At 37.1% G+C, this 23,299-nt stretch overlaps 4 protein-coding genes across 5 annotated transcripts; 3 read left to right on the top strand and 1 right to left on the bottom strand.

The window, feature by feature from the left end:
- Positions 1–11: 11 nt before the first annotated feature.
- Positions 12–1,250, top strand: LOC110371574 (coiled-coil domain-containing protein 97). Its single transcript, XM_021327892.3, has one exon. It carries the CDS (start codon positions 153–155, stop codon positions 1,248–1,250), a length of 1,098 nt encoding a protein of 365 aa, XP_021183567.3. The 5' UTR covers positions 12–152.
- Positions 1,251–3,397: 2,147 nt separating this feature from the next.
- LOC110371672 (uncharacterized protein) lies at positions 3,398–12,856 on the top strand. The gene is made up of 3 exons (XM_021328023.3): positions 3,398–3,577; positions 9,827–9,944; positions 10,298–12,856. Exons 1-3 carry the CDS (start codon positions 3,569–3,571, stop codon positions 12,244–12,246), a joined length of 2,076 nt encoding a protein of 691 aa, XP_021183698.3. The 5' UTR covers positions 3,398–3,568; the 3' UTR covers positions 12,247–12,856.
- Positions 12,857–15,913: 3,057 nt separating this feature from the next.
- On the bottom strand, positions 15,914–20,132 carry LOC110371583 (mitochondrial import receptor subunit TOM70). The gene is made up of 2 exons (XM_021327903.3): positions 18,461–20,132; positions 15,914–17,840 (listed from the first exon to the last, which is right to left on the bottom strand). Exons 1-2 carry the CDS (start codon positions 19,954–19,956, stop codon positions 17,687–17,689), a joined length of 1,650 nt encoding a protein of 549 aa, XP_021183578.1. The 5' UTR covers positions 19,957–20,132; the 3' UTR covers positions 15,914–17,686.
- A 434-nt stretch (positions 20,133–20,566) lies between these two features.
- Positions 20,567–22,429, top strand: LOC110371625 (uncharacterized). 2 transcript variants are annotated; one of them, XM_021327967.3, is made up of 6 exons: positions 20,567–20,667; positions 20,849–20,908; positions 20,994–21,107; positions 21,321–21,454; positions 21,633–21,735; positions 22,158–22,429. In XM_021327967.3, the coding sequence occupies exons 2-6, from the start codon at positions 20,882–20,884 to the stop codon at positions 22,359–22,361; spliced, it is 582 nt and encodes a 193-aa protein (XP_021183642.1). In that variant the 5' UTR covers positions 20,567–20,667; positions 20,849–20,881; the 3' UTR covers positions 22,362–22,429. The 2 variants fall into 2 exon arrangements, with proteins under 2 accessions (XP_021183642.1, XP_021183643.1); XM_021327968.3 differs by lacking the exon at positions 20,567–20,667 and adding an exon at positions 20,670–20,752.
- Positions 22,430–23,299: the final 870 nt, after the last annotated feature.

Below are 23,299 nucleotides of genomic sequence, written 5' to 3'. Positions count from 1 at the left end.
GTGACACTGACAATTATATTGCAATGTCGAAGGTGACAGGTGATCAGGATTTTCAAAACAATATTATTATGAAAAACCGCAATACGGATGCGAAAATATTTGGAAATTGGTGATTATTTATTTTATTTTAATCTCTAAATAATATTTTTAAAATGGACACAAAAGATTCAAGCACTATTGAAGAAAATTTTGAAGAAGCAGAAGATGTTGATCCCATCAACGACATAATTGATTATCTAGTAAGATGTGCTAAAATATCCTTTAAGAATGCACACGTAGATGAATTGGAGGTTCGAACTAGTGAAAAGATTAAAATGGCATGTGATATTTATAAGAAATCACCCACCGATTTTCTATTACAATTCGGAAAATATCTGGCTCCTCATCACATTGGTTACTTCGAGAATATGCAATCTACTGCTGATGAGAGCTTTCGTGAGTGTATCAAACAATTGAAAACTTACCATTCCGACAAAAGCCGATACAAAAGAGTCCGAAACAGGCGATATAATGCATTACAAAAGCTTCAGAATGAAACAGATTATTTTTGTGAAAAACAAATGATGTACAGAAATCCATTACTTTATGAGCAGCTTGTCGGCCAGTACCTATCTGATGAGGAAATTAAAGAACGCGATAATGTTGATAATGAAAACCTTACCTTTCTAAGCATGATTTTGGAAACAGTTGACCGAAATGAGATGAGAGAAATGAAGAATGAACAGATGCTAGAGGAAGACCTAGAGTCTATGAAGCTGACTAACATAGATGAAGAGTCCAAAAGCAGTAATAGCAACAACATGAAAAAGAAGCAATGGGGTGATTTTGATACTCCAGATACAAGACCAAGTTACATGCCAGAACCTAGGAAGCAAAATCTGATTACTGCCCCAGAAAGGAATTTGTTGAGGAAGGAATTCTTGCAAGAAATGTTCTGCAGTTTCCTAGAGGGAAGAGATGCAGAAGTTGATTACAATAGTATTGACAATAATGAACAGTATGATGATCTGGAGCAAGTGTCACAGGACGCTGAAGACAGATACTTTGACTCAGAATCAAATGACATTGAAAATCTTGAGGAGCATATGAAACTTGTACAAGAGTATGGAAGAAAGAACTCAGGGAATCTTTGTGATGATCCATTGGATGTATTCATGAAACATATCACCAATAAAAATAATAACAGCTATATTTTTGTTTTACTTTACATGGATCTTCTTAGTAGATATAGTTTTATTAGATACAAATAGTCCAATGGGCATGCCATTTGAATTCATTGTATGGTTGTTTCATTCTTCAAGGAAATCTTCCTCTTTGGTGATGGTAACTGCTTCATTGGTTGCAAGCCCTACTTTTGAGTGTGAGGTTCTAAGTTCGATTCCCAGAATGAGCCAAGTTTATTCTTATACAGGCAATCTTTAGCAACAGAATCAATATTAGGGTATCATTGTTAATTTGCAGGTAAACATTACTTTTTGAGTCCTCAAATTAAAAAATAAATTACGCTCGTTTCGCTGGCGCCCTCTTTCCTAGTTTTCTATTTGAATTGCGGAGAGAAGTTCGTAATCAACGTGTACATAGATTGTATGTTGGGTGCTGTGAAGGGTCAAGACGTGACGCACTTGGTCCTCTGATAACACCGCGAAGGGCCAATACTCGCAATGAGTGCCCTAGAATTAAATTATCGCACCGGTTCCAATTTGTGCTTGTATTATTAACAAAAAACTATAAGTTACCTTCACACTAGTAGGTACATGAAATACCTACGGAACCCAGAACTGCGTGTGCCCTGAAGTAGACAACGGCCGATTTTTTTTAACATATCTGTTACCTAACGGCTTTTCTATCGATATTGTAATCATTGCAGGCGTCATCAATAGCAGGTAGCCAGCGCAAGCTATGAAACTGTAGATCTCCATATAGGTAAACTTATTATAGAGTTACTGCATAACACATAAGTCAACGTAACTGCTGTAATATCTATTAAACATAATTTAAAATATACTTGGAGATGTTGCACAACTCAGAGTAAGCATCGCAACAACTTTTCTATAACTATAGATGTAGTTAATTGATCGTTTCGAATACTGTTTGCGTTTCACTGGCGCGGCTGCCCATCGCATTTGTTGTTGTGGACTCTTTCTAAGGTAGCTAATGCGTGGTATGCATACTGAGAAGTCAACTGCAAATTTCACATAACATACCTACACAGCTACGTGTTTTTGTTTTGTGTAGTATTTTTCGTTCTATATTCGAAGGGTCTAATGGAGTAGCTCCAGCATGGGTGTTTGTAATTAAAATACTTCATTAATTTCTGGCTACATTGCTGTACACAATACTTCTACTACACCTTACTACTTTACATAATACCTACACTAAATATAAAATTTTTGGGGGTGGAACATTTGCCCTGATCAATGATTTAAAAATCACAACAGACACATTTGAATTTTCCATACAGAGTATCCTAGTAATTTTGCATCAACAGCACCATGTACTCGTACCTACTTAAGTGCTGCAGTTGTTTGCCAATGATGTACACTTTCCAATATCCTTGTTATAATATACGAATATAACTTGGTAAATAAGGATAATCATAAAATGTGCTTGCGTTATCCAGAGACTTCCCCAATCCGGATAAAAGATAATAGAGGTAGTTTTTGGATGCACCACGATAACAATATGGAACCCATAAACGGATGATTACGCATACGCATGAAGGAAGTATCAGTAAGTAGTAGAAAGCAGATTAAGTAATAGGAGGTAAGTAGTGCCATAGCTTCCAGGTTTGCAGACTTTGCAGTATATACAAACACTGGGTTTTAGGACGGAAAATATTTGCTTATGTACAAGTAGATACTATGTGTAATATGTCTGTTGATGTCAACTGGCGCGGGCGCCCGGAGGCAGGTCAGCGACAACTCCGTTGTATTGTCACAGTAACGCAGTCTCCATGTCACCCCATTCTTTAACAACATTTGCATACAATACAGCTAAGCTAGCGGTCCCAAAAATTACCAACGGAAAACCAAAACATCAGATTAAGCGTAAAATTTTTAAATTTTGCACAACGAGGTCAGCCGATTTAAATAAATTTAATTAATGACTCCTCCTATGTGTCCTGTATTGTGGAATAATTAGGTAAATAACAGAATATATGTCATTAGTATATCAAATGGCGTAATTTTTCCAACTGAATATTCTATACAGAACCAGTTACCAATGCCTTTGGTATGTTGCACGGTTCACGCTTCTCATTTCCTTACATCAATCATGTATTGTTCAGATAACACATTACCAAATGAGGAATATGATGACTCACGAAGAGGAGCTTAGCTTACAGACACCTACGTAGTTGAGACGGTGACATACTGCAAGGAATGAAACCATTGTTTCAGTGTATCAGGTGTGTGGAGAAGGCGAGGTGCGTGCCCGGCGCGTGCGCTATGAATGGGCGCGCGGACGCAGACGCGGCGCAGACGTCGTGCGGGAAACGCGCTGGACCGGCGCACGCGCATACTGTGACATTCGTGTTGTGTTGTCCTTTGAGACGTCTCCCGTTGTAACAATGCTTTTGGTGAGTTCCTTTTTTTTATTAATAAATTTCTAGTGAGCTATGTTTCGTGGTTGATAATTTCAAACATATAGGTAATTCCAGTTATAAAAATGTTATTAAAACCAAAAGTTTCAGTAAATGTTACGAAATAAAACAAACTTAATTTTTGTTAACATTGAATTAAAACTTTCGTTGTTTTATGAATTAAAACTATCAGTTGTGTTAAAGGTACATATAATAATATTTTTGTTATGAATTGTGTCATTGATGTTAAATAAAAACACTGTCTAAAAACCGCATGCAAATGCGCTACGAAAATTCAAAGACGTGCGCGAACGAAAGACATCAACGCGTAGGCGTAAAGCCTGATATAAATTGGTTGAGAACCTTTCTCAAACAATTACTTGCATTTTTCTACTTTACTAAGAGACTATCTTATTAATTAAGTAGTATTTTTAATATTTATAGTTTATTCCGTTTTTTTAAAACTAAGAACTTTCAGTCAACTATAAATGAATTCATTAAAGAAGAATGGGTATGTGATGGGCAAGATCAATATAATAAAGCAAATGCCAAAAATTTTTCAACAGCTCATAAATCAATAATTAAAAGTTCATAAACTGTGGGAGTTGGCATAAAATACGTAATAAACGTGAATGAGACGTGTTTGACGCGGTATCTAAATGAGTACACTAATAAAAACCGGTCAAGTGTAGGTCAAAGGCGCGTAATAAAGTTTAGTTGCTGACAAGTAAACGGACTTGTCCCCAGTAGCCTGTATGCCTTCACACTAGAGCCTGACAGTCTACAGCAAGGATAAGAAAATACATAGTACAAATTCCCTTTTCATGCAATCTTAATGTGCAGTATAAGTAGGTCTGGCTTCCGGGCATCTTTCCACACGTGAACGGAAAGATGATACCTACGTTTTTATATAACACTTGGTTATCACGCATTCTCAGTATCAATTGTTAGCTACTGACATTATTCTTCAAGAGTAACTATTAGGTATTCACTACGAGCTCTCCGTGACTATTGACTATTAAATACAGGGAAATCTTTGCTTGGTTCAAATAGAAATCCATATCCTAGTTGGCACCGTCCCTTCTAAACAACAAACGGTTTGAACTATTGTGATCTCCTTAACTGTTAGGTAAATAGGGTCCTGACTGAGTATATATTATATTTCCTTATTCGTATCAAGAGATGCGTTCAAGCCAATATTACATGATCAAGCTTTTTAAGTTACATACCTCTATAATTCAATTCTGCGAGACCTTTTCGGTGTTATAAATTATCTGTTTTTGTGTGATAAGTGATTCTTAGAAGTTTCCTCAACACTTAGATACCATCGATATATGTATGTATTAAGGTACGGTTCCTCGACAGCGATGAAGTCCTTTTTTCTTAAAACAACTGTTTACTTTAAAATTTGAACGTGGAAATGATTACTAAACAGTCGTTTTAAGATAACTGACGTTTGTAAACTTGGGCCTCAGGCACTTAAGTCTTACGCGTCATCCGTACATTAAAATCCTGGGGAAATCTGTGTGACTGTGGGACGCGGTGGCGGCGCGGGCGGGCGCCTCGGGCGGGCGTCGGACGTGGGCAAGTCCTCAGCGCGGACGCCGCGCGGGTCATCGACACAGCGTGTGAAAGTGTTATCCTCCTTCTGCACCCACACGCCAAGAGGTCGCCGCCGCTCGGACCATCCATCTAGCACTCACTAAAATGGATTTTATGTCGCCTCCTTAAATAGTATGTGTCTTCCGAAAAGTTCGGAAAGATTTTAAGCACGTGGTGTTGGGTGCAACAAAATTAATGTTCCTATCTCTGATTAATAAAATTCTTCATAATGTTGAACTACGTGGACTCTTGTTCACATACACGATACACTTCAAGTTGAATTGAAAATTCTAAATAAAACCTACTCTGAAATGCCTGTAATATTCTTCCAACTCTAATACTTGTAATATGCTTATTTTGTCTTACTCTGAAGTTAACTTTCGCGATAAGCTTTGAAAGACTTTGAAGCTGGTGGAGTAACAAAAATTAAATCAATTTGGGATGTATATGCGTGACATGCTGGACGTGTCGGACGGCCTGACGGAGGGCGGTCGGACGGCTGCGAGGCTGCGTTGGCGTCAAACCGCCCGTGGCGCCACTCGGTCTGCGCGCGCGCCGTTCCCACGCCCCTTCTCCTCCGACCCCCGCGTCCCGTCTCCTCTCTGCTTCTCGTGAATCAACGTCGACTTTTATAAATAAAGCTTTAAAAACTTTCACTAACAAATATATACGAGTTTTTGGAAGAACATGAATAATGGCTTATGTCTAATAGTCCGGTTAAAATATATTGGGTATCATCAACGTGACGCTGCGGTTGATAAGGTGACAACACATAGTGAAACCACCATGGTACCTATTCCTCTCTCACATGAAGGTAGGTATACAACGTAATGTTAGATAACGAATAAATAAAATAACGGAGATAAAAGACGTAAGAGTGATTACAGTGAGGGTTATCACGCGATGAGCCGCATCACTGCGGGCCCGCGACCACCGCCCGCGCCGCGCCGCCTCCGGCGGGCGTGCGTCGCTCGGCTCCACGCTCACTCACTGCGACACTGCGTCTGCTCAGACATTACACAAAATTGATTTTACGGACACGCCTGAGCTGAGTTACGTTTTATGATTTGATTACACGCATAAGCGTCGTTTGCAACTTAATTGGTCGATCACAACTGTTAATAAAAATAACATATTTTAAACAGTTAATTAATCCTTGAGTCATCCATCTCATCTCTCAGGCGCATCTCATAAAGAATAGATTTAAGTCTAGAGACTTGCTTGACTTACCTAGTTGCACTCTTATACAAAGCATTATCGACATAGATAGCTGATAGGTACATATGTGTTATTTAACATTGTTATTTTTTTTTCAAATCGGACCTGTACCTATTCAATTGACCTAATCTAAGCGCATTGCACACACTCCTATACTTGTATCCATTTTATCATAAGACTATTAAGTTTCAAACGCATTCTAGATTTCATGCGAAAACAAAATTTTTTAAGCAACGATCGTAGTCAATCGTAATCGTAACGTAACCATATTCAGTGGAAGAACGTCGAGCAGCGCGATGCACACAATAATCGTAGTGGGTCAAACTGACACCGACACCTCATTATAGCCAGACTGTCCACTACGCAGCTCCACATATCTACTGAATCTGATCTAGATCACACTTTGATTTCGTTTTCGCGACGCCATAAATCGCAATCGTATCGATTTGCATAATTAACAAATAAAATGGCTTTAATTATAATTGCAAGCCGCGATGATGGTTATTATTTATTATTTTAATAAATCTAAGTCTTAAGATAATGGATAACCTATATTGTGTGTTGAATGGAATTAGATGCCGCACGTACATTGATATATTCTGCTTTTTAATAAACAACTATAGTATGGTTAGGTCAATCAGGAAATAAATTATGTATTCTAGTGGTTGGCTAATATAATAGTTAGCAGATGTACGTAAATAATGCATGCGCTGCGCTTATATTGGTATCCGTATGCAGCATCGCTGGCACCGAAGCCTAACGGAATCTGTGTCGGAGACAGGTTCGAAGGCAGTTTTATGTCACGTCCATTGTAGAGGTGTACGTAGGTAATTCTTGGTGCCTACATACCTACCTATTAAAATTAAGTGGGCAACTGCACTTTGCTTACTCGTCTCTACACGCAACTGGGAGGTGTTTCCGTCTTTACTAAACGTGGAAAATAATTTGAAAACGGTCATAGTTACACAATAATTGGGATCATATTAGGTACCTACACCAAGCATACGAGTATAAAATGCTATTAGGTATACGTTACTAGTTTCCAACATTTTCATCACCGAAACATGATGTTTAAAACTTTCTATAGATAAGACGCACCTAGTTTGCTTTTCGTTAATATGTTAAGTCTGGCTGTAGTTTTCAATATGCTCATACTAGACTAGCGAGGTAGTCTTGTATTTACCCTGGCACCAGCTAGATGGATGTGAGTAAAAAGTAATGATACATAATGTCGGCAGATGCATTATGCGTCATAAAACTTACAAAGTTCACTTACCCGTAAGCAATCTTCTCGTGTTCATGACTGAGTTAAAAAGTCAACCCATCACTTTATAACCATCTTACTTCCTTGATTATCTTAGAAGAAAAACTGGCGTGCTTTACAAAATAACCAAGTAGACATCAATATATCTACATAATACTTAGTTTGACCACCTATTTAGTTAATAAATTAAGCTTGATACTCGCTATCTTGATACTCAGTAAGTTATTTGAGAAGTATTTACCGCGAAGTTTTTGGTATATTCAAAGCGCACATGTTCCATCCTTACAAGCATTTAGAATCGTCAACGTTGTTTTCACTAGCAACTTGAGCACGACGGTGGTTAGTATATAATTTCATTCAGTTAGTAAAACTAGAGGACTCGGTTAACCACAATGCTTATAAAACTAGAAAAGGAAAGTTGTGCCGCGTTTGGTGTCCGAACAAATGTTTACTGAACGTGCCGACTTGATGTTCGCCGGCTCTTCAACAACTTACACGAATTACTAACTAGGAATTACTTATAGGTACACACTTATCACCGTTTGAGTTGCTCTTTCAGTAGCAGTAACTTAGAGGTACCTACTCAAAAGGACTAGGCAACATCTTCTAGTCTGATGATTAATGACTCTATATTAATGAAAGCCAATAGTTTTGAGGAATTACTAATGTCCTAAAACAATTAGGTAGTCTAGGCGGTCCTTTTTTATAGGATTTCTTGGTTCTTGGTAAGTATTCACATAGCCATCCATCTTTATTCTCTACTAGATAAAAACTTTGACAACAGTTTCTACCATATTCGTTTTAAACAAAGCTTTTTTCGCGGCATTAAACAGCGGAGAGTGAAAGGAAATTTAAAATAGGATAAATTAAATGCAAAGCACTTAATATGATTCCCGTCAAGTAGTGTCCGCGTTAGTGATTCGGCGCACGCGCTGCTTTCACTGCTGCTGTGTCCATTGTATCCTGGTACCTGAGGTGTCGTCGCCATGCCAGTAGGTCTCACATCCCATCAATTTACCAATAAACGTCTTGCCAATAGAATTCGCGAGCTGTTTATGTCTACAATATATTGCTATAAGCTTGTAAAGAATAGTTCTACTGTAAGTAAGCTGTGAAAGGTACTCGAAGTTTAATGTCGCGTCGTGTAAATAATGTACACCGTATAAAATTAATATTGTTTAATTAATCTGTCATTTTTATGGCGAATCTTAGAAACCACAGTGAAAATTAAGAGTTTTCCAACTGAGGTACCTGTACGTGTAAATATATATTAAGTCTATATTTATTGGTGTTGAACCTTCCTATTATAGGTATCTACGTACAGGCTTTGCGTTGGTACATTATTGTCTTTTAATACTTTATTAATGGTAAAATTTCATACTTTAGCCTTAATTTGTGATTTAATTCAGTAAACAAATTTGGAACAACGCATATGAATAAGGAAACGACTTGATGTTGCTCAGATTTTTCCATAAAAAGCCATTGAGGTCAGGCATTTCGTATACATAAATAAAGAGGATGGTTATAATATTAAATTAGCTCGTCTTTCTTCCCATCGAGGCAGCCGGCATTTTAACGAGGCAGTCTCGTGTCCAAAACGTCCAAAAAACCATTCGCCTTCACTCTAATTGGATGAAATTCATGTTTTCAATAGTTACATATAACCGCATGCGACAAAAACTGAAATATTAATCATGCACATGTAGGACGAAAATATGCATTCAATGGGGTAGTCGCTTTGTAATAATGTCAACGTATCGATAGCCAACGCGAAAAAAAGTAGTCTCGTTTACTCGTGAATGTTATGTACGATACCACCTTGTTAGTAATTAAGTATAATATGTTCGTAATCCAAACTAATATTATAAATGCGAAAGTAACTCTGTCTGTCTGTCTGTCTGTCTTTCTGTCTGTCTGTCTGTCTTTTCTTCACGCCTAAACTACTGAACCGATTTGTGTGAAATTTGGTACAGACATAGTTTGAAACTTGAAAAAGGACATAGGATAGTTTTTATTACAAAAAAAAATAAAAATAAAATTATTCCGGACATATAGCGCCATCTATTGGTCAAATCAAAAATCTGCTGGTAGTCACTATTCCACGCGAACGAAGTTGCGGGCAAAAGCTAGTATCTTAATAAATATGATTGCTTTTTTTGCAGATAAATCAACATATTTTGCTGTTATTGTTCGCTGTGACAGTTGCAAGTTCTCGATCATTTTCTTCGGACTTGCTTGCTGCTCATACGGCTCCAATCAACCAAATTGCAAATGTGACTTGTAAGTATACTTATGATTCTTATCTTTACTGACTTAATGAATCCAAAAGCGACTTTGTTTGTTACGGTTTTTTCACTGAAATTACTAAACAGTTTAAGTTGAAATTTGGCATAGAGAGTGACGGGAAAAAGGACTCTTGGAAAGCGGGCCAAACTGCAGGGAAAATACTTGCTAGACTAACTTATACATCCGCCATTAATTTATATTTGATCAAAATTCAATAGCCATACTTATTGTATGGTCCAGTGAGCTATGTATCTGGCATATATAAAGAGAGCCAGTTCCTATATACTAAGTCCTATTTTGAAAAAAAAAACACGTTTATTCAGCTTTACATCTTCGTTTTATTTCAGATGGAACCGAGATAGAAAATCAAGGTAGCTTAACTTCGATATTTTCCCCACGTATGGACTTTGAACAATGGAAACCACTAACAGGCCGAGGCGACCCGCTGCGCAACGATCCGACCTATGACTACGAACCGCCAGTGCTTGAACGAGTCCACTACTGGGCTGACGAAACTAGACTGGAGCGAGAACATTATCCGGAGAGAAAATCTGAAGTGCTCATGCTTGGTGTGTCTTCTCGCAAGCCCAGCGTTACTTCTCGACAGCCTCCCTTGCCACCCAGGCGACACGTACACCGACCTCAACCAAACAAGTATGAGGACTTTACATATAAACTTAGCGAACATTATCCAATGACTATTTTAGTACCCCCGCCACCACCTCCTCCTGGTCATCAAGCACCGCTCTTTATAATCTCTGATGAGAAACCTCCTATTAACAATAAAGTACCACCGCAAACGAAGCCCAATAGTCCGCCTCAGATCCTTATTCCAGATTCTACTATTGGACCTGAACATATCACATCTTCATATGCTCTACAAGAATCAAACCTAATCTATCAGTCTTCAACGACTATTCAAAATTGGGTAAGAGATGCAAATGATACAAAGATTCTCGATAACGCTGTCAGTAGCGACTACGCTGGTTGGGGACCAACAACACCAGTTGACGACAACGATTCTGCAAATGAAACCCATAACTTAATATTGAACGATCACGCAGAATTTCCTAGGCATCCGTATTCGTTCTACAAACCAATGTTATCTGAGTCACCGCCTCCACCCAAATTAACTTTTAACCCTTCAGTTGTATCAACGTTTGTTCCGACCGCTTTACCACCGACTACTTCCGTACCACCTACTATGGCTTTTACTAAAATAACATGGCCAACAGAAAGGTCGACTGAAATGCTAGAATATACAACAGAAACTCCTCAAGAAACCACTACTGAAAAAAGAAGCACCACTGCATTTCGACCAACACCGATCCCTACAACTGTCACAAAATTAGAAACAAGCGTGTTTGACATGCTGGGACCAATGATGTCTATGCCAATGGTTAATGGCCCAGAGAGGCCCGAAGACAATCTTTATGCCCATGCTTCTGAAACTGTTCATATATTTGACGAACATAAACCGGAAGACGTAGAGATTGAAACAATGCAAACTATGCAACCACCGCCGGTTAAGCCAGTTGATAGTATAAAAACTGCTCAGAAGCAACAATTCCACGTAAATTCACAAGATAAAAATAAGAAGCCGGCAATTTATACACATGGTCCTTATTTACACAATCGTTTTACAACGCCCATTCCAACTACCATAGAAGAATTTTCAGAAAATGTTAAACAAACAACTGAGACACCAACTGTACCAATGTACCTTATAATACAAGGTCACTCAAAGGTAAAAACCTATGGTTCAAAGCCTAAAGTTCCAGATAGCAAAGAGACAGTTAATAATGAGATAAGTAAGCCTTTAGAGACGAACGAAGTAAAACATCTTCATCCAATTGTCAAAAAATCTGCAAAAAAACTAGATTTAACTGATGCTGTTCGAAAGAACAATGCAAAAAGTCTAAAGACTTTGATCGATAGTGGAGTAGGCTCCATAGAAATACAAGAAACTGATCTGGGGATAAAATACGATGTCAGTGATGGTAGCGACGTGCCAATTGAAATATACAGAAAAGGTATCGTAGATAATGACGAAAATGATTATTCAAATCCTAAAAAAACTGGCAAAGACTTAAGAACTAAACGACAAATAGACCTAGAGGACTTATTGCCTTTCGATGAGGAGACTATAGAAGAATATGTTTACAACTTTCTAGAAGGGAAAAAGAATGACACTGGTATCACTGGATTAATTGCGCAAGCAGTGACAAGTGATGCGGCGCAGGCTGTCGACGAACTGGAAGATGAAGACGACAGTGAACAAGAGGAGGAAAGGTGAATGCAGTAGAAATGTTTGTCGGAGACTTACTAGGATAAATTACATAGCACAATACCAAAAACAAAAATATATTTTGGTGCAGATGTTCGATAAATTTATGAATTAGACTTTAATTTGTTGATCTACCCCACCGATGGATCGGCCTACTCCGGGACACAAGACAAAAAGTTGAATATTAGACGTCACCGATGTGGTATGAAGAAAAAATATTTATACGTACGGATTACAAAAAAAAAACTGAATACCTAAATCCGATTCGAACGGAACCTCATTTTTCACTGCCCACCTATCACACTTCATGACATATACTACATGGTGACTGATGGACAGCGAATTACCGTTTGGTAAAACTTAATGTAGCTTTTTCACTTCTTAGTAAGGAGTAGTTTATCAACTTTATACCTATCAGTTAGTACCCTCACTGGCATCCTTTTGCTTGCTAGGAAAAATACACCTCTGATGAAAATGTGTGTTGATGTAGTTTCAGTGACGGAGTGAATAATTGGATTTTTAATAAGACTTAATATGTACCTACCTACCTATTTAGTGAACGTATTTATTTTAGAGATAAGGAAAACATTTGATTGTACAATTATAATTCTTTACATAACTTTTTGTTTTACTATATCCTTTTCTTTCACATATATGTATACACGGATAGGTATACATATATATCCCTTTCCCCATGATAAAATGCAACTCAAATAATTTTCCATTTTTCTAATTAAGTACCTATGTAGGTTTAGATTGATGCACGTCTACAAAAAAGACACGTGCGACCAGCGGACGCGGCCCACTAACACACACATTTCTTACCATCCTTTTCGTAGAAATAGACAGAGACACCTTAGATAAAGTGAAAGCTGCTTATAAACCCATAAAGTCACATTTATTGCGATCCAGTGTGGCCTATAAGGAGTCATCTATGATGGAGGGTCAACGGCAGATAAGTAAAACAGCGTAAATGATAGTAACTACAAGTGTACATTTAAATTATAAACTTGTTATACAAATGTGAAATATATTTACGTTTAGATAATAACAATAATCCCAAAGATATATATTGCCCCCTTCATGAAGTATTGCGTAATCGACGAGACTACGCTGGGCGCTGAGTTGCACCAGTCTGCTTGACACAAACACACCTTATATTCAGCATCGGCATGTCTGAAATATATGCCAGTATGTTCGTGTGGCTATCTGAATCACTAAACAGTCCGCGATGCAGCCACAATACCTACATAATAGGCACAATCGCTATGACTCACGGGATCCGGATAGGGCAGTTATCAAAACTGTCCGAATAGCAAACCAAGAGAAGAGAGCGGTTCCCTTACTGCTTTGAGAGTGTTTGCATCTGACGGTGCATCATAGTTCTTTGAATACTTCGACTTGGTACTGAATACAGCATATGTTGGGATAACACATACCTAATCGTGAGCTGGAAATTCCACAAACACGCGAACAAAAGTTGGAAAACATAACCAGTCTGCAACTTATACGTTGCCAGAACTCCCTAAAATTCGGTTACCTATATACCGATTTATAGATAATCCCGATAGACTGTAACAAAAAGCAATTGCAACACAAACCCATCGTCGATATTTGTTTTGAACATAATCCTGCCCTTTTCCATTTGCAGTTTTTTTTTTATAAATCAGCGCTCTTTTTGTAAATAAAAGCACTTACTTTTCATGCTTGCACGTCATGGCTCTTGTGGGGATAGTCATAGACCGCGGCAGGCTGTCGTCGCCTGTTGAAAGGTAGCAGCCTCTCTGCACTATCCAGGCATGTCGCGCCCGCGCAGACCATGATCTCACAAAGCACATCGCGTTCTCTGCCGAACACAGATAATGAGCTGGTTTACTGTCTACAATGCTTGGTGGACAGACTAATATAGTTTGTACTATCGTTATAAGCACCTCCTGTGCAATTGATAAGGAACATCCGTGTGCTGTTAAATGCAAAAGTTGTCGGCACGAAGTCACCTCCGCAGCGAGTCCAGTCGCTCTGGGTCGACGAACAGTTATAACAGAGCAATGCCTCATTTGTCTTAAACAAAAATAACCAAAGCCACAACTTAATCAACAACATGTGTGTGTGTGCATATTTGAAATCGTTGAAAAGCTAAGTAGCACTCAGTGTGGAATTCAGGATTGTGTCATCGCAAATTTATGCAAGTTATGACATTTCCCAATAATAGACAGAAAAGAGCAAGTACCTATGTCAGATAAAAAACTGAAAGAGGTCATATTCTTATGCCTTTGCCTACAATTTAAACTGCGGTTTAAGCTTAATACGTAGGTAATCAGGAATTTCCAGGATACAATCTATATGGTTGTTGCCACACACACAGATTACCTTTAGGTGGAATTCGGAAATAAATTTCCCAGTTTTCACAAGCTGGCGAGTGGGTAATCATTACCCAAACTTCAAATCGCTATACTTCCATATTGTAAACTGCGCTTGGATAATCCATCCCAAACCATCGCTGCCTGTTTTACGACCACGAGCCTATAACTACATATGACTTGTCATCAAATTCGGTTCAGAAGTTTTTGCGAGAGAGCAATAAATATCCATAAGTATATCGATTGGGTCGACAACCGCCGGAATGTACAGTGGTTTGAAGTGAGGACAATAAATTCCCCTCAACATCCGGGTAACCGGGTGTTTTATTCCCAATCGGGAGACTGTGGATCGGGAAAGTACAATTATGTTTAAATATCCCCTATACTCAACTTCTACGTTTAGTAACTGTTTTTTAGTTTTGTTTTCGCCAACCATACATAATATAAGTACATAGGTTGGTGCTATAGATGCACTGGAGGTGAAGCAAACCATTTTTTTCGTTATTACATATCCATATGATAGCTAGTCATCAGAATTTATCAGCGCTATGCTCCCTCAATGTTTATTATTCTCAAAAGCTAAAAGTCGACTTGGTGTACCTATTTAAAGGCAAATATTAGTAGATATCTGTAAACTGAAACCTGTCCGATATTCCTCATTACAGTTTATTGTAAGTGCACATTGCATTCTTGCTACAGCAGTCCGACTTGGGCCGAATAATCCTCTATAAGTTAAAGGGTCCTGTCCGTAACGCCTGTGAGTGAACGTGCCATTGTAACACAGTAAACAAAACGTTTTGTGGATGACAAAGAGAAAATGAATTAATACAAATACAAGCATTTAGCATATCTTGTTTTTGATATGATATTAACTTTTCATGATTTTACATAGGCCCACTAGATTTTTATAGCGGTCAAACTCAGCATATCTACAGAGGTCAGTTAACATCTGGGACTACCAAGTATTACCGTATTAACTATTATAGTAATCTGTGGTATTACCTCGTTTCACTTAAAATACGGACTGATAAATCCTTTTGATTGTGATGGGTTTGTAAAAATTGGTGAATGCATGTGTTATTTCAATTATGGCTCTATATTCACCTATGCAGGAAGTTTTACATTAAAACATATTACCCATAGTAGTTAGTAATATCAATGAGCCGCAAAACACAACTCTCGAATTTCCGACAATTTCGCACGTGTGTTTAACTTATTAAGCATACAGCATTAGTTAAACATTGCAGTGGTGATTAGCTAGGGAGCGCCGAACGTGAATTCAATTGCACGGCTAACGCAATGATAGAGTAAAACCATTTGTATTAAGTTTCAATAATGTATTTCGTAGTTTCCATAAATCGATAACTATCCACTATCGGTGAGGTAACAACTCTTGTAGAACCATCTCAGCGAGCTACAATTCTAAATTCACAATCTAACTGATAATTTTAGGGTGCATCCAAAACATCTTAATAATTAATATTTTCGAAGGCAATTTCTGTATTTCGACGTTATTTTTTTTGTAAAAAAAATACACGTAGTATTAAACAAGAATAAGTTGAAGGAGTATAAGTTAAAGTAGTTGTCTCTACATGGATTTTATTATTTCTCTGCATTGGTGAGTAAATGTATTGAACGCACCCAGCACGCATTCACCGCCGCACAAACTCAAGGCGCACTCCCACTACGTAAATAACCACAACATATAAATGTTTATGCAACTACAATTTTCGAGTGTCGTAGCTGTGCTTGTACCGCTTCCGATACGCAACCATTCTTTGGACCCAAAAAAAAAAAACAAATTAAAATCTACCGTGTTTCAACTCACGCATCACTAACGTTTTTAGCTTTTTTTTTTAAATAACATTTATGAGTGAACAATCTGACCATCTTGTATTACAAAGAGTGACATGCGTGAATAAGTTTTAATATGCGCATGTCACGTACCCATAAGTTTATTATTCGAAGTTAACTAATACAATATTTGAACATAAAATTTTTATTCACATTGCAATGTAATGTAGCGACTGAGCGATATTTCGTTAATACATGTTTTAAAAAAAGATTATATTATATAAATTTAAAACTCAATATACAACATTTCAAATAACTAAGTGGCTATAAATGCAAATTAAAAAAATAAAACAATAATATATCACAATGTAAAGTCGATAAGTTAACAAACTTATTGAAAAATTAAACATGACCTACGCAAATTTCCCGCTCAGCCTCAATCATTATTCACACTAGATGTTAAATGACTTATAATAGAAAGATATTCCAATGAAAGGATTTTATACATTTTTAATAATAAATCCAACAGTTGTACATACACATAACAATTTAGCTACACATATTTTGTTCATATTAAATGCAGGAACGTAAATAACTCTAAAGGTTTTCTTGAGAAACAATTAGTTTACCACTTCAATATGAAGCAGGCGTACAACCTACACAAATTTTATTTGACACTTAAAATCAAATACCTAATAAATGCCAATAAATCAATTTACATGTAGAAACTGCTTTCAACAAAGTATTTCATTATTATTTACAATATATTTTTGTGAACTACATGTGTAAGCTATTGTTAAGTTTTGTGAAACATTTATATAGCACAACAGATTAATCGTATAGCAATATTTTATCTACTCAATCAAATAACAATGTGATATTGACTGACATTTACAATTGTATATGGTGCACCTAAAAGTTACAATAGATTGGGAAAGTAAAAGCTATATATAAGAAGCAGCTTACTAGAATTATCAACACCAAAAACATTATTCAACGATGCGATGCGAGTCGGCGGCGGCTAGGTACCAGAAGTCCACAACGAGAATATGATCTGGCACAATATTTTAAAACCTCTAACAAATTGGTAATTAAAATGATATGACACATTGAAATAATAGAACTCCAAGCAGTCTTAAAGCTTTAACAAATAAAAAAAATGGTAATGTAGAAGGGGATATCATACAGATACATATATTGAGAATAATTTACGAACAATATAGTGAGCTCTCTGGCTAACATGGACGGCCAGGTTTTATTCTCGTTGAGTATATGGCAAGTTTAGTGGCAAGAGTCTAGCTCACAGTCCAGTCCAGTCCCCAGCGCTCAGATACCTTCAGTTGTGCTGCTGCTGCATCTTTGAGAGAGAACAAGTGTGTCATCTCTAGTTCTGTCTTGGCTAGTGAGATAGCCTTCTCAAATAATTCTAGGGATCGCCTTAGGTTTCCTCTGTAAACGATAAAGAAAATAATAAATAAAATGATAATTTAACTTCAGACTATGTTATTAATCTGGCATTATTTGTAGTCACATGATCCTTGATCATTTTATTTAGCACCATACACTGGTATTTTTTTTATAGATTGGTTTTAGAAGATAATTTTATTCTTAAAAATATTAAAACTGTGAAATTCGATAGAATTTAGAGTCCTCAAGAGCTGAATTTCATGGGCACAGTCACAGGATAAGCTAGTGTATTTAATAATCTATCATACTAATGAGAAATTACATTCACCTACTTTTAACTCAAACATATTTGAAGGCTGATGTTTGTTACATAACAATAAAACAATTATTTTTACGATAGCAAGAGATAAAGCTTCTTATCTCATATGTATTTACTGGCATTGATGATAAAACAGCTCAGTGATAACAGTGGATAATACCAGTCAAAGATGACAATTGTAAGAAATGCCAGATATTTACAGATTTACTGTTTAGAAATGAATCACAAGGTATTTTAACTGAATTGTGTTAAATTTTATAGCATTTTTTGGAAATATTATGAATATGTTTAAATAAATAAAATATTAAATATTTGTTTGAAACTGTTAATTGATTTCCCTTACCTCTGTACTTCGATGGTACCCAATGTCTCATATGCAAAGTCACACTTATCATCCATTTCAATGGCTTTGTTGATGAGCTTGACTGCCTTGTCAAAGTCTGTGCTCTTCTGCAGCTGCACTAACCCCTTGTGGACGTACAAGGTAGCATTGTTGGGGTCTACTGACAGGGCAGCATCAAACAAGGCCTCAGCACGCCCCCACTCCTGCTGGTCTGATAATACTTGAGCAAACAAGATGTATGCTTCAGCGCAGCGAGGAAATCTTTCCAACGCTCGTTCAAAGTCAGCTCGTACTTGTGTCAAAGCTCCAACATTCTTATTGATCTGTGCATGTCTATAGTCAGCATAACACTTCTGGATATAAGCAATAGAGAAGTCAGGGTTCAATTCAACTGCCTTAGCAAACTCAGCTGTAGCCTCATCCATACGTTCTAAAAGAAGATAAACCTGACCTCGGTGATGATATATGTCAGAGTTATTGGGATCTAGCTGTGCGGCCTTTGCAAAGTCCTCCAAGCAACGTTCAGTGTTTTCCAATTGGGTAAATAGTGAAGCTCGCTTAATCAAGGCATTAACCTTTACTTTAGTGGAAGCATCGCTATCAATGACCCTTGCAAGATCTGCTTGAGCTTCATCATGTCTTCCTAGCAACAAATAGAAGGTAGAACGCAACAAAAGAGCTTCATTTTTGTACTTGGCATCAGCATCTTTTAATTCATCAGAGCATGCTTCAACAATGGAGTCGTAATCTTGAGCATCTAGAGCTTGCTTGGCTTTAGCAAAGCCACTGACAACTTTCTCATCTAGTTGCAGTTTAGTTATGGGGTCTTCAGAGAAAGCAGAGAAATATGTTTTAATGAAATGCTTAGAGGGCATGACTGGGCGACGTTTAGCAAGAGCCTCACGAGCATGCTGCCTTCCTAGAGCTTTCAAGATTCTATCAGCATTAACTAGGGAACTTTGCACTTGGAACCTTTCGAGAATGCATGCTGAGGTGACATCTTCAAGAGCCAAAACAAGGTCACCACTCTTCTCAGCAGCGCGAGAACGTCTTAAGAAAGCTTTAACATACTTCTCGTTGAGTTTAAGAGCAAATGTACAATCTTCCTTGACTTGCTCCCACATTTCACGTTTTTCGTAACACGCAGAACGATTCTGATAGAATGTAGCAAGGTCGACGGGACGGTCAGGAGGGCAGGCCTCGATCGCTTCGTTGTATAAAGCTATAGCTTTGTCATATTCCCCTGCATGGAATGCCCGGTTTCCGGCACCCTTCAGCTTCATAGCGCGGTCGATAGCGCTCTCAGAAACTTTAGCGTTGTTATCTTCATTATCCAATGAAATGGTAGTCTTGGCTTTCAATTCAGACACTTTCTTCTTTTCTGGATCTTCTAATCTGTTTCTGAGATAAAGGTAACCTAAACCGATGGCAAGAGGTGCGCCAAGAAGAATTGCCAGTTGCCATTTAGGAAAAGGTGTACTGCCTGTTGACGCCATTTCTTGTGAGAAATTACTTCAAGAGATGTAAAACCATAAACGATTCACCATTCAGTTAATCACTCCCAAAATATCGTAAATACAGAACACCTAATTTATAATTTTCATTACCGTTCTTCCCATTTCATTGATGTCTTCACGCACGAAGGTAAAGCAAAACATAGACAATTCTTTGACATTTTCTTTTTTTTTTTACTTATGAATCACGTCATGTGGTATTCAAAAGTGCCAGTATCTATTAGTCGATATTCATCGACTAAAATAAGGAAGTTTACTAGTTTTGTAGGGTAGTCGTTTTATTGATGGTTTTACAAAAAACCAATGGTGTGGTGGAAAAGGAACAATGTATGGAAGATAGTTTAGTGCAACATGTAATAATTTTTCCATTTTTATTTATCAATAGTTGAAAGTTCTTCATGTATTTATGTTTTGTGTATAGTATTTTATTTTTAGTAAACTAGTTAAAGTTTGTTAATATAGTGTACACATTCCTCTTCAAAGTAATTTGTAATGAGAAAGAAGATTCTATTTTGGTTTGTCTATTCTATTCTATACAATTTTTATTTATGGCAATCCACGTCGATGTCAATGACAGTAATGTCAGATGTCAATGAAATCGACAGTCGACAGCTGATGGCTAATTGTCAATGTCAATTAATTTTTATTTAAAGTTGCTGCTGCTGCGGTGTTTTGGAATCGCTATCGCATAATGTAAATTAAGAACTTAGGCTCGAATATCAAATTAACTCTATCAATATTATTTATTGGCTGCTTATTCCTAAAACTGGCTAATAATGTATATAAATTCTTTTAGATCTCGCTGAATATATTATAACCTAAATGTTGTTTTAATAAGAGTTTTATTTCATAGTTCTTTTTATTTTCTTTGTAGATCAATCACTACCTGCACACGAAATAGCGTAAAATGTTTGCCAGAAAAATGATAAAGTTTGTGAGTACACTATCTCTAAATGATTGGATGTTGAGATTTTTTTCAAAAGCCTTAAGATGTTATGATTATGAAAATTCATTTTCAGATGAGCCCTCGTCAATGTTTAAATGCCACCAAGATAATCAAGCTCAGCTGCCCTGCTGTACAAAGCCAGCAGAAACGATTAAAAAGTGATTTATATGAACCAGATTATTTAATAGTGAGTTCCACAAATTGTGTTTAATCAAATTGTTTGATACACAATAGCTTTTTTTCATTTATATTATTATCATAACTCTTTGACTGACCCGTTTTAAATAGGTACACTCCAGAGAGCATTTTAACTTAGTTGGAGAGGTTAACAAGTCTAGAGATGTGGAAATAGCACAAATAGTTTTTTTTTAATCCCTATGATACAATTGTTTGTTTCTAGAGCATGGAGCCTGATGAACCTGTATATGACTGTCTAAACCTTCAGCTGAAAGGTTATGACTTTGCTGTTTTGGAAGCCTGCCAGAGTCAGATCCATAAATATGCAGAGGTTATGGGAATACAAGTTGATGAAAGGTTTGTAATAAACTTTGTATTGGATTGTATGAGCTCATTGGACATCTCTAATCAAAACTGTTGAAATAAGTACAATAAACAGGTGTTTAGAAAAGAGCTCAGTAAATAGCTTATACGACCTTGTTATTTCATATATGGGGTTTAATTTTATAATAGTACCTTTATTTTCTTGTTATAGTTGGGCCACACCAGCTCAACAGGTAAAAGTTCAAAGGTTTAAGCCTGGGGGCACTGCAATTGATGCTGAGTATCACCTTAATGTGTATGAAAGGAATGTGCAGGTAATGATAAGTCTTGTTTCTTTTTAATAATTGCTATAATTTTATATGTTTCCAAATGTAGAATGTAATCTAGTAGCCCAAAGACAATTCTGAAAATGTTTTTGAGAGCTGCAATATTCTTTCCACAACTAGAATGCAGTAGGTTAAATTAATAATTATCAATCATTCACATATATGTAATATGAATTTATGATATAATTTTATCACCAAGATTTTTGTAAAACTGTTTTTTTTGAGAGTATTGTGAAAAAATACCACAATTCTAACTACCTACCTACCAATGATACATTTTACCTCAAATCTTACGACTGCCAAATCTTATGAAGTTATTAGTCGAGAACAGTATATCTCTACTGCCTACAAGAGTAGACTCATACAAAAACGAAAAAAATAATTTAAGCAGATCTGTACAATACTTTCAGGTGACTGATGTGCCTGCGTGGGCTTTAGGCACGTTGTTACGGGTAGCCCGCGCTGTACTGCCCGAAGGCTGCACATTGCGCGTCCACGAGCACGATATCGCGCACGAAGAGGTCCGATACGTCCCCGACAACCAGCTGATCGAACTCAAACAACAACTGCAAGACATGGGCGGCAGTCGCGCAGAAAGAAAGAAGAAGAAATAGAATGTTACCTTTTATTTAATTAGTGCGTATTTTTAGTAGTAAATAGAATAAATATGTTTTATGTTACATTTGATAGTTTAAGTTGTACCTTAAACCTAAATCATTCATATGTAAGGATTCAAGAATAACTGGTTTTGGTCTCTGATCGCAATCACGACTACATTGCACATTGTCTCGTGTTCGATACTCAGGTCTAGCTGAAACAGTAGATTTTAACTAATAAGAAAATATCACAAAGACTAACGACGCTTGTAAATTACACGTACACCGTGCAGCTTACACACTCATACTCACCGCCATCTAGTAGTCTCATCGATTCCCCCGAATTCAGCCCAGTAGGTACTACAACTAATTGCTCAGACATCGTGTTAATTACTATGTCAAATAAATTAATGAAAAATTACCTAATATTCAAATGTAAACATTTGCGGAATTATAATTCCTATACCAACAAAGACATTGTATAAGTACCTACTTAGTTACATGAATATTATGATGATTACGTCCGGATGTGATCCGTCAGTGCAGCGCAAAAACATCCCAGCAAATAGTTGCACTTTCACCCATACATATCTGAGTATTTTCTTCACATACCTACTTGCGTAATCTCTCTGCTTCCGAACATCCGATTTAGATCATTCTTGAGCGATGATCCCATCATTGATAACAATAGGGAAACTTTCACACCTAAGCACTTTTCTTCAATTTAATTTACGTATGCTCTTAGGTGCTTGTTATAGAACTTCTTAAATAAAGTTGAGAGGTATGTACTCAAAATAGATATCTGATATCATCATCTGCCGACCTTCCGTCACGTAGTCAAGGCCTTCTTGTCTGACAGGAACTCGTCTTCTACTGGGGCGCTGCCTCTGTGGAAAATACCTACGTTACGAGTACCTACTGTGTTGACTTGGATCGGTGTACCTACTGCAATGACG

This window comes from Helicoverpa armigera, chromosome 13, assembly GCF_030705265.1.
Source record: "Helicoverpa armigera isolate CAAS_96S chromosome 13, ASM3070526v1, whole genome shotgun sequence".
NCBI classification, from domain to species: Eukaryota; Metazoa; Arthropoda; class Insecta; order Lepidoptera; family Noctuidae; genus Helicoverpa; species Helicoverpa armigera.
Note: the sequence above shows the minus strand (reverse complement) of the source record. Positions and strands in the feature narration are given on the sequence as shown.

Bases quoted from the DNA above. Each gene is read 5' to 3' on its own strand.
- LOC110371574 (XM_021327892.3), top strand. From the start codon at position 153: ATGGACACAAAAGATTCAAGCACTATTGAAGAAAATTTTGAAGAAGCA.
- LOC110371672 (XM_021328023.3), top strand. The intron at 9,945-10,297 runs GTAAGTATACTT...GTTTTATTTCAG, and splicing joins CCAAATTGCAAATGTGACTT to ATGGAACCGAGATAGAAAAT.
- LOC110371583 (XM_021327903.3), bottom strand. From the start codon at position 19,956: ATGGCGTCAACAGGCAGTACACCTTTTCCTAAATGGCAACTGGCAATT. The intron at 17,841-18,460 runs GTAAGGGAAATC...TATCGTTTACAG, and splicing joins GGTACCATCGAAGTACAGAG to AGGAAACCTAAGGCGATCCC.
- LOC110371625 (XM_021327967.3), top strand. From the start codon at position 20,882: ATGTTTGCCAGAAAAATGATAAAGTTT. The intron at 20,909-20,993 runs GTGAGTACACTA...ATTCATTTTCAG, and splicing joins CCAGAAAAATGATAAAGTTT to ATGAGCCCTCGTCAATGTTT. The intron at 21,455-21,632 runs GTTTGTAATAAA...TTCTTGTTATAG, and splicing joins GGAATACAAGTTGATGAAAG to TTGGGCCACACCAGCTCAAC.